At 38.4% G+C, this 14,519-nt stretch overlaps 1 protein-coding gene across 1 annotated transcript in view; it reads left to right on the plus strand.

The window, feature by feature from the left end:
- LOC120089011 overlaps positions 1-12,139 on the plus strand; it is a 43,642-nt gene extending 31,503 nt beyond the window's left edge. The window contains 9 exon segments of the mRNA XM_039046446.1: positions 7,702-8,928; positions 9,317-9,573; positions 10,016-10,180; positions 10,183-10,257; positions 10,260-10,301; positions 10,304-10,669; positions 10,808-11,562; positions 11,717-11,772; positions 11,775-12,139. Coding sequence (XP_038902374.1) covers positions 7,702-8,928; positions 9,317-9,573; positions 10,016-10,180; positions 10,183-10,257; positions 10,260-10,301; positions 10,304-10,669; positions 10,808-11,562; positions 11,717-11,772; positions 11,775-12,139 — 3,308 coding nt within the window.
- Positions 12,140-14,519: the final 2,380 nt, after the last annotated feature.

The raw sequence follows: 14,519 nt of genomic DNA on the forward strand, positions 1-14,519 counted from the left end.
ATCATCTTGTGTAGTGAGTTCCCAGCTCCCAAATCAGACGTATCCCCAAATGTGAGGTTTGAATCGGCGACATGGCACTCGCACCCATACAATCAAAGGACCACCCTCAATGGCAGAAGTTCCCAATTCACTCAGGATTGAGTCATGTTACCTATGGTCACCTAGTGAAGGAAGTCTCTGTCATGAACTATGTTATATAACGAGACATTAACACTTCATGGTCAGGTCTTATACAAACTCTTGTATAGGACGCCCCCGCTCGCATGTCCCCAACACGAATGATCAAAATCAAACCATCTGTGGCAAGTCACACCTTTGTACCATTCCACAAAGCAGGCCACGTCCGTAGCATTATATCAGGATAAGGTTCCCTCCTATATCCATATACTACAGGACCCTTTTGGTTATCACTCAAGACTGATCCAGTTGTATGTCACCACATACATGCTTTGTCACACCCCTCCCTAGCCTTAGCCCCCAAGACTTGGAAAGGAGCGTGAGGGTACACCAGTAGTATTCCAAGAAAATTAAATTTAACATTTCCCCCCCCCCTATCTATTAAAGATTTCAACATATTTACAACACTCTATCTAACTTTCATACACATAGTTCAATTTCCTATATTCTTTATTACATGATCCGAGCCGTGTCCTGAGAATTAACCAAGTCCTGGTATGTTGATGGTTAGTAGACTCCTTCCTAAACGCTCCGCTTTGCTACCTAAGGGGGGGGCGGGGGGGATATAAGAAAACATTTGGAAGAGTGTGAGCTACTAAGCCCAGTGAGTGGTGCTTTTAAAATAATAATCACTTTGCAAAACATATTTTTGGGAAATCAATCACATAATCACAATTCCAGTATAATTTATGCATGATCATGTGTATATTCATTCAATTATCATCCTTTAGTTCCATGCTATACTTGGCATGTTCACATCATGGACATATTATCAATCATAACAACTTTTTATGGAAACTTTCCTATAACCCACTTTTCCTGCCAATATGCACATCGAAAATTCTTCTCCCGCTAGTCATGCTTAGGTAACTTGACTATATTTCCCACCAGTCATCACCGACTATTATTTTCTGCCGACCAAGGCCGACTATATTTTCTCGCCAAGTACCCTTTTTAAGCATGCTAACTTATGTAGTCCGGGTATAATCTCAGTTTCCATGAAATTCCACGAACAATATCATGGCAATAACATAACATCATAAGCATGCATTTTGTACTTACATATGTATTTATCCACATATCAACGCATAAAACTAAGTAAACACTCACCGCAAGCAAGTTTTTCCACTAAAATCACCTTGAGAATACCTTCCTGAGAATTCCTCCATATCAATGAAAATTCCTCAATTAATACTTGTTATATCAATAAATAATGTCAAAATAGCCAAAATACCATTATATAATGATAATACCAACTTATCATACTTCAATTTAGCCAAAATCCCAAAATTAGCCTCTTTAGAGGTTATTTGGACCGTGGTAGGCAGCTGGGCGTTTGGGCAGTAGGCAAGGGGGCGTGCTTGCCCCACAGGGGGCTAATGCATTGGGCGTGCGTTACGTTGGGTGTGATGCATCGCACGGGGGGCAGCTGCACTAGGCTAGCGCACAGGATGCGTCCGTCTACGCGCTACAAGGCGTGCGCGCAGGGTATGGGCTGGTTATGCATCCGGCTGACTCAATGCCTCACCAACGTAACCTTTGTTTCTTTTGATCTACAATGAAATTGGCAGCCTAATAACTCAAACGTAACTCTCTAAATATGCTCTCAACACAAGATTTAGGTGATGGTATGAATAAATTCCTCTTGCCCAACCCCTCTATTTATAGCCATTCCAAACTCACCCCCTTGTGACAACTCAACTCCCATTTGTCTCACTTTGGAGCTGCCAACACTTAGTCTACCCAGCCTAGCCTTGAGTTGTTCTCATCTCAGCTTGCCAACCAAAATCTCTTTTTTTTGCTTGAAATCTCCTTCACCCACCTCCTACTTGGGGAGATAAGACTTCAATTGCATGAAATCTCCTTTGTCCACCTCCTACTAGAATTTTGTGTGATCCTCCTTTTGCCACCTAAATCACTTAAATACTTAACATATTTCTCTACTTATTTAAGACTTATGCTCGTATACCATTGGCATCTTCCCTTAAAGTTTTCCATCAATTAGCCTTACCTTTTATCCTTAACGCATAGCAACTCACCTTTCCTTCATCAAAGTCCCACTTAGCCATCGCATGAGTCGGACATCACCAACATATAAGGTGGCCGCTCACCCTCGACGCATGGCTTGCTAGGTATGCTTGCTCGGCCTACTAAGCATGGACGCACGGTGCTGACCATCGATGCATGGGCGTGCTGCCTAGGCACTTGCGCGCTTGGCTGCATAGGCACGCTCGGTCGCATAGGCACTCTCAGCCGCATGGGCATGCCTCGTCGCATGGGCGTGCGCTTGGCATATTGCATCGACCCATGGCTGCTCGACAAACCCGGCAGCGTTCAATGCATAGGATGGCTTGCCTGCTCGGCGCATAGGCAGGGCGCTCAGCATACACCATCAATGCATGGGCTGCGTGCTTGATACATGGCCTGTGCGCTTGTCCTCGATACATAGGTTGCGCGTTTGGCGCATGGCCTATACGCTTGGCTTCAATGCATGGCCTGCACGCCTAGCATGCTCACTCGACGCATGCTTCCTGCCCGTGTCCGCATGGCTCATGTATGCCTTTGCATTGGTTGTATGCAACCCTCAGCCATTTTCCAAGTCTTCTTGCTTCCATCCTTCATGCATTCTTGCGTCCAACATGTTTAAGCCCTTCATAGGTGTTTGGACTTTTGGTCACCTTTTTGGATAATTTTAATGTTTTCCACCCTTTTTTCCAATATCCTTACTTAGGATTTTTCTTCTTTATTTAACCTCCAACTTTAGATGTAATGTTAGGGTCTTACATGCTTGAGTCACATACAGATAACCAGGGATTTTCTGTTTATTGGTTTGTGATAAAGCAAATAAAACACGTAAATGAGTAAAACAACAAGATGTGAAGTAAATATCATATATTAACAATCACAGGTGTTTATATATACTGTTTACAAACTACAGGATATGAGACTTTAGGGTATCAACCCCAACAGCCCCCACGTGTGTCATGCGGGCATCCAACTACGGGTAAGTGCCTTTCACAACTTAACTCTTATCAACATGGGTTTCCCCATTTCTTTGACAGAGGAGTTTTTATTTCCAAACATTTTTTTATTTATTTTTTTATTTTTTTATAGCATCGCAATATAGTGAATGCATTTTTCTAAGACCGCTGCCATTCCCAAATTTAGAGGTTGGCAGAGCTCTCGCCGCATAGCTAAAGACAAACTCAATAGGAATGCGGCAACAAATGTCTGAGTAGAGGTTTGCGCCTAATAAAACTTAGACGGACAAATTTTGAAGAAGCTATCAGAAGTAAGATGAGCCTTGCGATGCTTAGTTAGCGGACGTGGTAAATTATACGTACCATCATAGATGCATCGCAAAGGTAAGCAATCGGACAAAGAGAATTTCAAAAGGATAATGCATAAAAGATAACAAAAAAAGAACCTTGAATAGAATAACACTTGTGACCATGCTTTAGAATTCATGCGGTCGAAGCCATGCGTTGAATGCTGAAGAGGATCTTTCCGTTGTAACACCGAGGAGAATTATTGTCGTACCTATAAGGGGTAAACGCACCACATCCAAAGAAGCAGCCGCATATCCAAAATAACAATAAAAATAAACTAAACTAGAAAAGCAAGGTAAAGATAAAGTAGAAGATGTCCCTGAAGAAATTTGAGTGAAGTCACTGCAAGGAGTCTTCCATGCAGGAGATTGCTCTCAACTGCTTAAGTCAAGAAGCTCGCCCTGACCATTGGAACTTCCGGCATTTGTTGGGCGCATGTTGGCCACCATGTGCTTAGAACTACCTTCAGCTCATGCGACTGATTGCCCTTCTATCTTGGGGCCAATACTGGCTTTCGGNGAATCTCTACTGCTAACGGCGTGGTAAGTGAAATGTCAACATCATCTTTTTTATAATCCCAGTGTATGCTTCATGTTTGCATTCCACCAACCTTGCGTCTGTCTCTTATACACATCTAGATGTGTATAAGAGACAGGCTTAGAACTACCTTCAGCTCATGCGACTGATTGCCCTTCTATCTTGGGGCCAATACTGGCTTTCGGTGCATCACTCACACTTCAATGTTGTTTGTAACTTGGTCGCACAAGCTACAATACTCCCAAGGTAAAAAGGTTGCCTCTGAAAACACAAAACTCAACAAACTATTAGTTGCCAAGTCCCAAGTAACGGCACCAAAAACTTGGTGACGTAAATTTGGTAACGCAATTATGCGATGCATGTCTTAGGTTATGCGTTTGTTCTCATGCATCGGTGGTCATACGTTGGAATGGAAAGTATGCGTAATTTCTTATGCAATGACCATGCGTTCCTATCACAAGTTTTCTTGCACTCTCGCCAAGTATAACGAGATCGCACGTTTCTCGGATGATCCGAGGTCAAACTTAGGGACTTGTAGCTAAATGATATGCGGAAATGTGTTTGCGGCGAAAAATAAAAGAATATTGGGGGTTATGAGCTATGCACTACTCCTACTTCTAACTAACAGATTAAGCGGTGGAAGTATGTCTAAGAGGTAGAGACACGGCAACTGTTAACGCGTAGTAAAACGCATGAAAAAATAGATGAAAAGGCGAGGATGTCTTCACTGCAACACTAAACTTGACCACAAGGGTAACCCCAGACAACGCAAACTATGCGATCATGCTATACACACTTGACGTAGACGCATGCGATGTATATGCAATAGTGTTGAGAAGCCTATTTCTAAGCCTCTACATTCCCGCTCACGTGCTCTCACACATAAGCAAGATGACCGTATACCACCATATCCTACTTAAAGGGTGCATACGATATGTAGTAGCAAACGGAGCTTATTCCTAAGTTCCCCATTCTTGCTTATGCGATCCAACCCGCTCTCCCGAGTCTTAGATTTGGTTTTTAGACTACTATCCCAAGTATGCCTAAATGATGAATGATGCACTCATAAGACAAGGTAATCATAGAAACATGGTTGACATAAGATTATTTCTATCTCTAGTGAACACTTGCTTACATTGCTTAATGCGATCAACTACTTACCCTCACGGGCAGTTGGTTACTACTGATTTTACTCATAAACAAGCATTGCGTCCGCTTATAAACAAGCATTGCTACAGCTTCACATTAAACAAATAAGGTTTTCTCACAACACTCACGCAACGCACACCTCCCGGTGGTTTGCTAGATGCTTCATATTCCTATGTCGCATGATTAAGTATGCGATACTCTAACAGTCTTACTGAGTGATGCAATGAAAGTAAAAGATACTAAGTAAATGAAGATGAAGATGGAATTGAAGGAAATGTAGAAATGCATTGATCACAAAATGTATAATATCTTAAGCTAAAATGCAATACATACAAGGAGAGAAGAGATATGGAGGGGCGGATGGAAGCAATGTCTTGCTTCCATCAGATGTGTGTCAAGGCTACTGGTGGTGCCATGGATGAGCGGTGGAGTAGACTCTCTTGAGCTCTAACTCCAGCGCCAGTCATCACTCGGAATGATTGAAGGGATGAAGAACTCTCAAGACTATCTTCTCACTCTTTGGTCTTGATCACAAGGATCTGCCGTTAGGCAGAAAACCCTGAATGATTTGAAGTTCTGCTCAACGGCTTCTATTTATAAAGCTTGATCGCCAACAGCATTAATGGACCTGCTTTGATTCTAACACTCACGGCATGATGGTCCTTTTCTGAATCTCTACTGCTAACGGCGTGGTAAGTGAAATGTCAACATCATCTTTTTTATAATCCCAGTGTATGCTTCATGTTTGCATTCCACCAACCTTGTGATCGCCCTTTTATTATGGTTATTCTCTGTAGCCACAACTTCTATGCGATGACCGCATTCGCTCGACAGCCGCAACTTCTATGTGATGGATGCATGCTGTTAATGGTCGCAACATCCATGCATCAAACGTATGCGTTTGCTTCTGCGATGGATAGATTCCCCGTATGCGGTCATCTTTTGCGATAACCTGACTTCTGCGCATGCGATCGCTTTCTGCAGTTGCTACAAAAATAAACAATTGAATGCATAATAATGGGTTAGTCGAGATTCTTAATGCCGATCGACGCAAACTCGTTTTCTCATAATTTCTAATATAATCGCCACATATTCTACTTAACAACCCTCATATTTCTAAATAAAAGACCTATAATGACATGCATTTCTGCCTGTCATTACTGGTTTTTGAAAAAATTATGGGATCATGTGCTGCATGGAAGGGAGGGAATGTGTCTAATTTCATATAGTCACAAAGGTATTATATCTGTTGTGAGAAGTCTTAACAAAGGCTGGGTAGAAGTACACCACAAATTCTTCTTGCAACATATGACGAGTAATTTTAACGACAAGTATAAGAATAGTATATTGAAGAGCTTGGTGTATAGTACAAGGTCAACAAGATCAAAATTTCAAGTTTGAAAGTTTAATGACTGTATGGCCGAACTTCAAATAGCAAACTCTAATTGCTTATGATTTTTTGCTTCCATAGATCTTAAGTAGTGGATGCAATCACATGATGGTGGTCATCGTTATGAGTGGCTAACCAATAAGTGGTCGAAAGTATAAATGCTATTCTGAAAGGATCTAGAAAGCTACCCATTACCGCACTAGTCCAAGCAACATTCTATCAAACTATCGCTTATTTCCCTACTCTTCGTGTAGAAATAGAAACTACTCTTGAATCTCGAGAGTGTTTCACAAGGTAAATTATTCACATCTTGGTTATCCCACATGTTCGTACTAACTTTGAAGGTATTCTAAGTAATTGTTGTATATGTCATAGGTATACGATTAAGAAATTAACTCATTGGGAAGAAAGTGCAACTAAACATGTCATTAACATATTTGACCATCGGACAAGGTTGTGTGATGTCACCACATCAATCAACCCAATAACACTAAAGAGTGGAACCACACACCGAATAAAGTTAAGTGAGAAAACATGCGTATGCTATGGCAGAGTTATGGAATACTATGTTTTCATGCTATGGCTGCGTCAAAGACCATTGAGTTAGACTACTTGTACTACATTGAAGATTATTACAAAATTCCCACTTATCTGTCTGTTGTTCACCTCAATTTGAGCCCATCCCCGATAAGAAATGTTGGCCTGATCCTAACTTCCCTGTTATTTATCCGGAAGAATCAAGAGTTAGAAATGTTGGCAGACCACATACTTCTTGCATGCAAAACGAGATGGCTTGAAGGGAACTTTACGAGACACATTGCACAATTTGTAGACAAGAAGGACATAATAGACGGAATTGGCCAAATTGAGCTCACGATGTGACTTAGTCATTGGATTTCGTTTTTATTTATTGGCTCGTTTTTGGAACTTTCTTTTGTAACTACAAACAATGAAGGGTGTTTTCCTTATTGATTGTAATTGTCCTTATTGATTGTAATCACATTGATATATAGAAATATTTAAGTTAAATTTAATCATGTTTTTATGGGACCAGATGGACAATGATGTTAGCATAGGGCCATGTACTTACAGTGCAACCCTAGATCTGAAGTTGTTTAGGAACATCGGATGCGGAGGCATACTTAGAATGGGAAAGGAAGATAGAACATGTGTTTGATTGCAACATATTCAGTGAGAATAAGAAGATGAGACTTGCCATTGCCGAATTCACTAACCATGCGGGAAATTGGTATCAACATCTCAAATCTGAGAGAATGAGGAAAGAGAAGGATTCCATTGAAACTTGGGAAGAACTTAAAGAAGTCATGAGAAAGAGGTATGTTTCCAAACATTATGAAAGAGATTTGAGAACTAAATTGCAAGTTTTGAGGCAGGGAACAAAAAGTGTAACTGAATATTATCAAGAGATGGAAACTTTGATAGAAAGAGCAAATATTCGAGAAGAAGAAGAAGACACCATGTCTAGATTCCTTGGAGGTTTAAATCGAGAAATTACTCGTATTGTTGATAGATATCCACAACTACACTTGGAAGATATGTATCATTATATAATCAAAATTGAAGAACAATTGAGAGAAGAAAAGGAACATTCCAAGAGGTATAATTCTAATGCTAATACCTTTTCAAATTCTAATGTTTGGAACAAGGATGGTTTTGTGAATAGGGGTGAAGCAAAAGGGAAGTTTGTGGCTCCTAAAAGAGTGGAAGCCGGGAGCACCTATACTAAAAAGAATGAAGCTTCAAAGGAGGAAAGAGATAAATCTAGTTCCATTCAATGTTGGAAGTGCAAAGGATTTGGGCACATAAGCAAAGATTGTGTCAATAAAAAAGTCATGGTCATAAGAAATGGAATTATTGATTCAGAAAATGAATGTGATGAACAAGGTAGCAGCCTTGAGGAAGAATCCGAAGCCTTTGATGATGAGTACATTAAAGAAGGTAACTCTATATCCTTAGTTGCAAGAAAAGTACTTAATATGCAAATCAAGGAGGAGAAAGTTGAAGATCAAAGGGAGAACTTATTTCACACAAGGTGCTTGATTGAAGGAACCCCATATAGCTTGGTGATTGATAGTGGAAGTTGCACAAATGTAGTAAGTAGTTTTCTTGTAAAAAGACTCCAACTTACTACTCGTCCACATACAAAACCATATAAACTTCAATGGTTAACAAACAAATGAGAATTGAAGGTAAACTCCCAAGTTCTTATTTCTTTTACTTTGGGAAGATATAAGGATGAGGTTCTTTGCGATGTAGTACCTATGCATGCGGGTGATATGTTATTGGGCCGACCTTGGCAATATGATAGAGAAGTCACATATGATGGTTTGTTGAACAAGTACACATGTACTTTGAATGGGAAGAAGTTTACTTTGCTTCCATTATCTCCATATGAAGTACAATGAGATCAAGTGAAATTAGAAAAGAAAAGAATTTGAGGATTAAGAGAGGAGAAAAGAAAGTAAGTTAAAAGAGAAGAGCAAAAAAAAGGAGAAAAGTGAGGGCAAAAGGTGAGTGAAAACCAAGAGAGAAAAAAGAGTGATTTTGAGGAAAAAAAGAAAGAGTATAAGTTTGGTTATGAGAAAGGGGGAAGAGAGGAATATGTTTTCATTCGAAGCATCAAACTTTGTACTTATGTACAAAGAAATGTGTTTAGTAACTGAACCTAACTCTAATGATGGTTTGCCTGGTGCTTTTAAATCTCTTTTGCAAGAATTTAATGACATGTTTCCACATGAAGATGTACCTACGGGTCTACCTCCTGTAAGAGGAATTGAGCATAAAATTGACTTCATACCTGGGGCAACGCTTCCAAATATGGCGGCCTATAGGACCAATCCAATCGAGACCAAGGAAATTCAAAGGCAAGTGGAAGAACTCATGGATAAAGGTTATGTTCGAGAAAGCATGAGTCCTTGTTCGGTTCCAGTCATTTTAGTGCCCAAGAAAGATGGAACATGGAAGATGTGTGTTGATTGTCGAGCCATCAACAAAAAATAACGGAAAAGTATCAACATCCTATTCCTAAATTGGATGACATGCTAGATGAATTACATGGTGCAAACTTGTTTTCAAAAATTGATCTTAAAAGTGGTTACCATCAAATTCGAATGCATGTGAAGAGATGAGTGGAAAATGGCTTTCAAAATAAATTTGGTCTTTATGAGTGGCTTGTTATGCCATTTGGTCTTACCAATGCACCAAGTACTTTTATGAGGCTAATGAATCATGTTTTGAGAGAATACATTGGAAAATTTGTTGTGGTATACTTTGATTATATTCTTGTTTGCTCCTAAAAATTTGAATGAACATATGTTGCATGTCAAGACAATTTTTTTTAAACTTAGAGAAGAAAAGCTTTATGCCAATTTCAAAAAGTGTAGTTTTTGTCTAGACCAAGTCAATTTCTTAGGATTCATGTTGGAAAGGATGGGTGAAAGTTGATGAAGAAAAGGTCAAGACTATTCGAGAGTGGCCAACACCCACCAATGATGCAACCGAGGTGAGATCTTTTCATGGTTTGGCTAGTTTTTATAGAAGGTTTATTAAGGATTTCAGTAGCATAAGCCTCACCATTGAATGAACTATATTAAAAAGAATGTGAAATTTGAATGGAAAGAAAAAGAAAATGCATTCAATGAATTAAAAGATAAATATTGGCTAATACACCTTGTCTTGCTTTACCTAACTTTGACCAAAGGGGTCTTTTGAAATTGAATGTGATGCAAGTGGGATAGGGATTGGAGCTATTTTGATGCAAGAAAAGAGGCCAATCATGTTCTTTAGTGAGAAGCTAAATGGAGCACAACTTAGCTACCCTACATATGATAAGGAATTACATGTACTTGTAAAGGCTTTGCAAGTTTGGCAACATTACTTGTGGCCAAAAGAGTTTGTCATCCACACGGATCATGAAAGCTTGAAGCACCTCAAAAGCCAAACAAAGTTGAACAAAAGGCATGCTAAATGGGTAGAGTTCATTGAGACATGTCCATATGTCATTCATTACAAGAAAGGTAAGGATAATGTGGTGGTTGATGCATTATCAAGAAGGTATGCATTGTTTTCTTCCCTTAGTGCAAAAATTCTTGGTTTTAAACACATGATTGATTTGTACAAAGTAGAGACATCTGAATTTCATGATGTGCATATTCAATGTTTAGAAGGAAAAAATGTGCATGATTATATTGTGTTTGATGAAATGCTTTTTAGGAAAGGAAAACTTTGTATTCCTAAGTGTTCCATTCGAGAGTTACTTGTGAAGGAAGTTCATGCGGGAGGATTAATGGGGCATTTTGGGGAATTTAAAACATATAACATGTTGGCTGAACATTTTTATTGGCTGAAAATGAGAAAGGATGTGAATAAAGTGTGCAAACAATATTTCAAATGTAAGAAGGCTAAGTCTAAGACACAACCACATGGTCTTTACACACCTTTAGATGTTTCTAGTGAACCTTGGGTTGACATTAGCATGGATTTTGTTTTAAGACTACCAAAGACTAGGAGATATCATGATAGCATTTTTGTGGTAGTTGATAGGTTTAGTAAAATGGCACATTTCATACCATGTAATAAAACAGATGATGCTACTAACATAGCTAATCTTTTCTTTAGAGAAGTGGTTAGATTGCATGGAATTCCTAAGACCATTGTTAGTGATAGAGATGCAAAATTTTTAAGTCATTTTTGGAAAGTTTTGTGGGGTAAATTGGGAACTAAACTTTTATTTTCAACAACTTGTCACCCACAAACCGATGGGCAAACTGAAGTGGTTAATAGAACATTGGGAACTTTGCTTAGGTCATTAATGTCTAAAAATCTCAAGTCTTGGAAGGATACTCTACCTTTTGTAGAGTTTGCTTACAATAGAGCAATACATAGCACCACTCAATGTTCACCTTTTGAGGTTATGTATGGCTTTAATCCATTAACTCTATTAGATTTGCCACCCTTGCCACCTAATATGTTTACTAGTGATCCAGCTATTTCAAGAGCAGAATACATAAAAAAATTTGCATAAAGAAGTCAAAGAAAGGATTGAAAAGAAGAATCAAAAGCTTGTCAATAGCAAGAACCAAGGGAGAAAGAAAATGATTTTTAAACCCGGTGATTGGGTTTGGATTCATCTACGAAAGAAAATGTTTCTAGATCAAAGAATGTCTAACTTAAACCAAGAGGAGATGGTTCATTTCAAGTAATAGAGCAGATAGATGATAATGCCTACAAATTGGATCTTCGAGGTGAGTACAACGTAAGTTCTACTTTCAATGTGGCTGATTTGACTCCTTTTGATGTAGAGAATGAAGACCTTGATTTGAGGACAAATACTTTTAAAGAAAGGGAGGATGATATGAATTCAACCATTGAACCATTGCATGTACTTAAAGGACCAATTACAAGAAGCAAGACAAAGAAGATTCAAGAGGCATTCACACTACATCTTCAAAAACTAGCAAAATCACAAGAACCGAAAAATAATTTTGAGACCAAAGTTTTACATAATGTTAGTTCGATGAGTCAAGAAGAGGCATGAAGATGGCACGGAAAAAGTCCTATAGTTTGGAAGATGACATGGTGGTAAAAAAAAGTGTGCTGATTTTATGAAGAAAATGTTGTCAAGTGTGCACTGCATGGGAAAATGTGATGTTAAACCTTGTCAAACGTGCATATCTACTTTGCCACCTTCTAGAGGAGATATTTAAGGCAATTTGAAGACTTTCTACATTCCTAGTTTTACATTTTGACTTATAATTTAATATGCAATCAAGTTTCAAGTTTCTAGGTGTTATTTTCTACAATTTATAATTAATTGTATTTGAATGACTTTTGAGTTTCTTGGTCTATCCACGATCATTTGGCTTATAAAATGGCTTGTAGTATTCTTCAAAACTTAGATTATTGATGTCAAAAGCTTGTGCTTATTCAATCCTTTGGTGTTGTCTTTTTCTTTCAAATATTGCTTTAGATATGATATTTAAATCAATTCATTGGATTAGTCTTGATCAAGCTAATTCTGGAGTGAGTTGTCTTAGGATCTAAGAGTGACTATCATAGATTCTAAGTTCGATCTAAGTAACTTTCTTTGTGAGTATTTGCAAGGATCCTAGAAGGACCTCTAGCTTTGCATCCAACAAGTATTGCGGGCGCTTATCAAAAGGAGTGAATTTTGCTTGTGTAGTTATGTTCCCAGCTCTGCAATCAAACAAATCCCCAAAATGGTAGGCTTATTGAGTCGAGATTTGGCCACTCTCACCCATACAAATCAAAGGACCGCCTTCATAAGCAGAAGTTCACAACTCACTCAAGATTCATGTCATGTCACCTATGGTCATCCTGGTAAAATGTAAGTCTCTACTATTAAAGGTGTTATATAATGAGACTAGTCATTTCGTGGTTCGGTCTTATACAAACTCCTTTGTATAAAATATCTCCACTCATATGTATCCACATGAATTATCAGGATCGGATCATAACTTTGTGACGTCCTTTTAGGCATAACAACGAATGACGCCATTCTTAAGAGAGGTCATCTTAGCCTGCCATGGTTAGCTGATCAATTCAACAACTTTACCCATCTACCGGATAATGCTGATGAAGAGGAATTCCAATGATATGCTCGAGCATATATTCTCACATTGATTGGAGAATTGGTATTTTCCAACAAATCCAATAGCAAAGTGCACCTAATGTATCTTCCTCTCTTCGTAGATTTTGATGTTGCTAGGACGTACAGTTGGGGGGCTGGATGTCTTGCATGGAACAAGAAACTATGCAAGGGTGCAGTTATAGATGGCAAAGACATTGCATGGTCGCTTCTATTGCTGCAAATTTGGGCATGGGATCAATTTCCTCTTTTAGCGCCTCGAGACTCCATCGATATGAGAACAACTTGGGTGACAGACCACTTGCAATATGGTAAGCATTTTTACCTCATTATTGTTGTCTTCATTATGAAATACTAATAACTAATATTCAACTTGTGATTGTTGTAGATAAAATAACAACTTTTCTATCATTAGAGCACTGGCGCATGTTCTACCGCAATATTGATACATATTGGATATGCATATGCCTAACCAAGTAATATTATATTCATTTATATATTATATATTAACAATATTTCAATCTTTTGGTTCATTCATATTTTGACACATATGCATGCAGATTATTTGGGAGCCATACAATCATCTCATTCAATTATTTGAGACCTCTTATTAACAACGGTGTAGATACTAGGCCTAGATATAGTGAATGGTATTCCACTTTGAGCAGACGATATATAATGAAAACAAGAGCATCCTATCACTAGTTGGTATGAGTTTATTATTTACTAGGATTGTTTAATTTTATTGCTTAATTTCATACCAAAATAACTTTTAAAGTCATAAACTTGTTATTCGCTTTTTCAAGCTGGTTTACCAAATATGACATTATTTGCTATAAAGGCCTTGCATAGACTCACCTCTAAATATCGAGTGCGATATTTCGACAGTGATGTTCCAATGGAAGAACAAGGTGATCCAGCAAGACATTAGGATGTTTCTATTTGACCTAATGTTTAGAATGAATATCCAACATCCCCACTCGATCATTTTACACATGGTTCCATGATGTCATTCCCTCAACATTTGAATTTTTTCCAATAACCCTTAGTACGATAAGTATGGCGAGGTTATACACTTTACAGAGGAGGGTCAACCATTAAGTGTAAGAGACCGGGGTGATCGTGGACACTATGTGACTCAATAAGATCGATCTAGGCATAATAGAGGATCTTCTTCTAGTCATGAATAAAGAAAACTGTACTTATAATCAAATAATAGAAATTTCTTAATCAAAGTAACATTATTGTTTATATTGTTAAAAGATAAGTAACATAATTATGACTATAAAAAATGAAACTAACGAGATGG

This window comes from Benincasa hispida, chromosome 10 (assembly GCF_009727055.1).
Source record: "Benincasa hispida cultivar B227 chromosome 10, ASM972705v1, whole genome shotgun sequence".
NCBI classification, from domain to species: domain Eukaryota; kingdom Viridiplantae; phylum Streptophyta; class Magnoliopsida; order Cucurbitales; family Cucurbitaceae; genus Benincasa; species Benincasa hispida.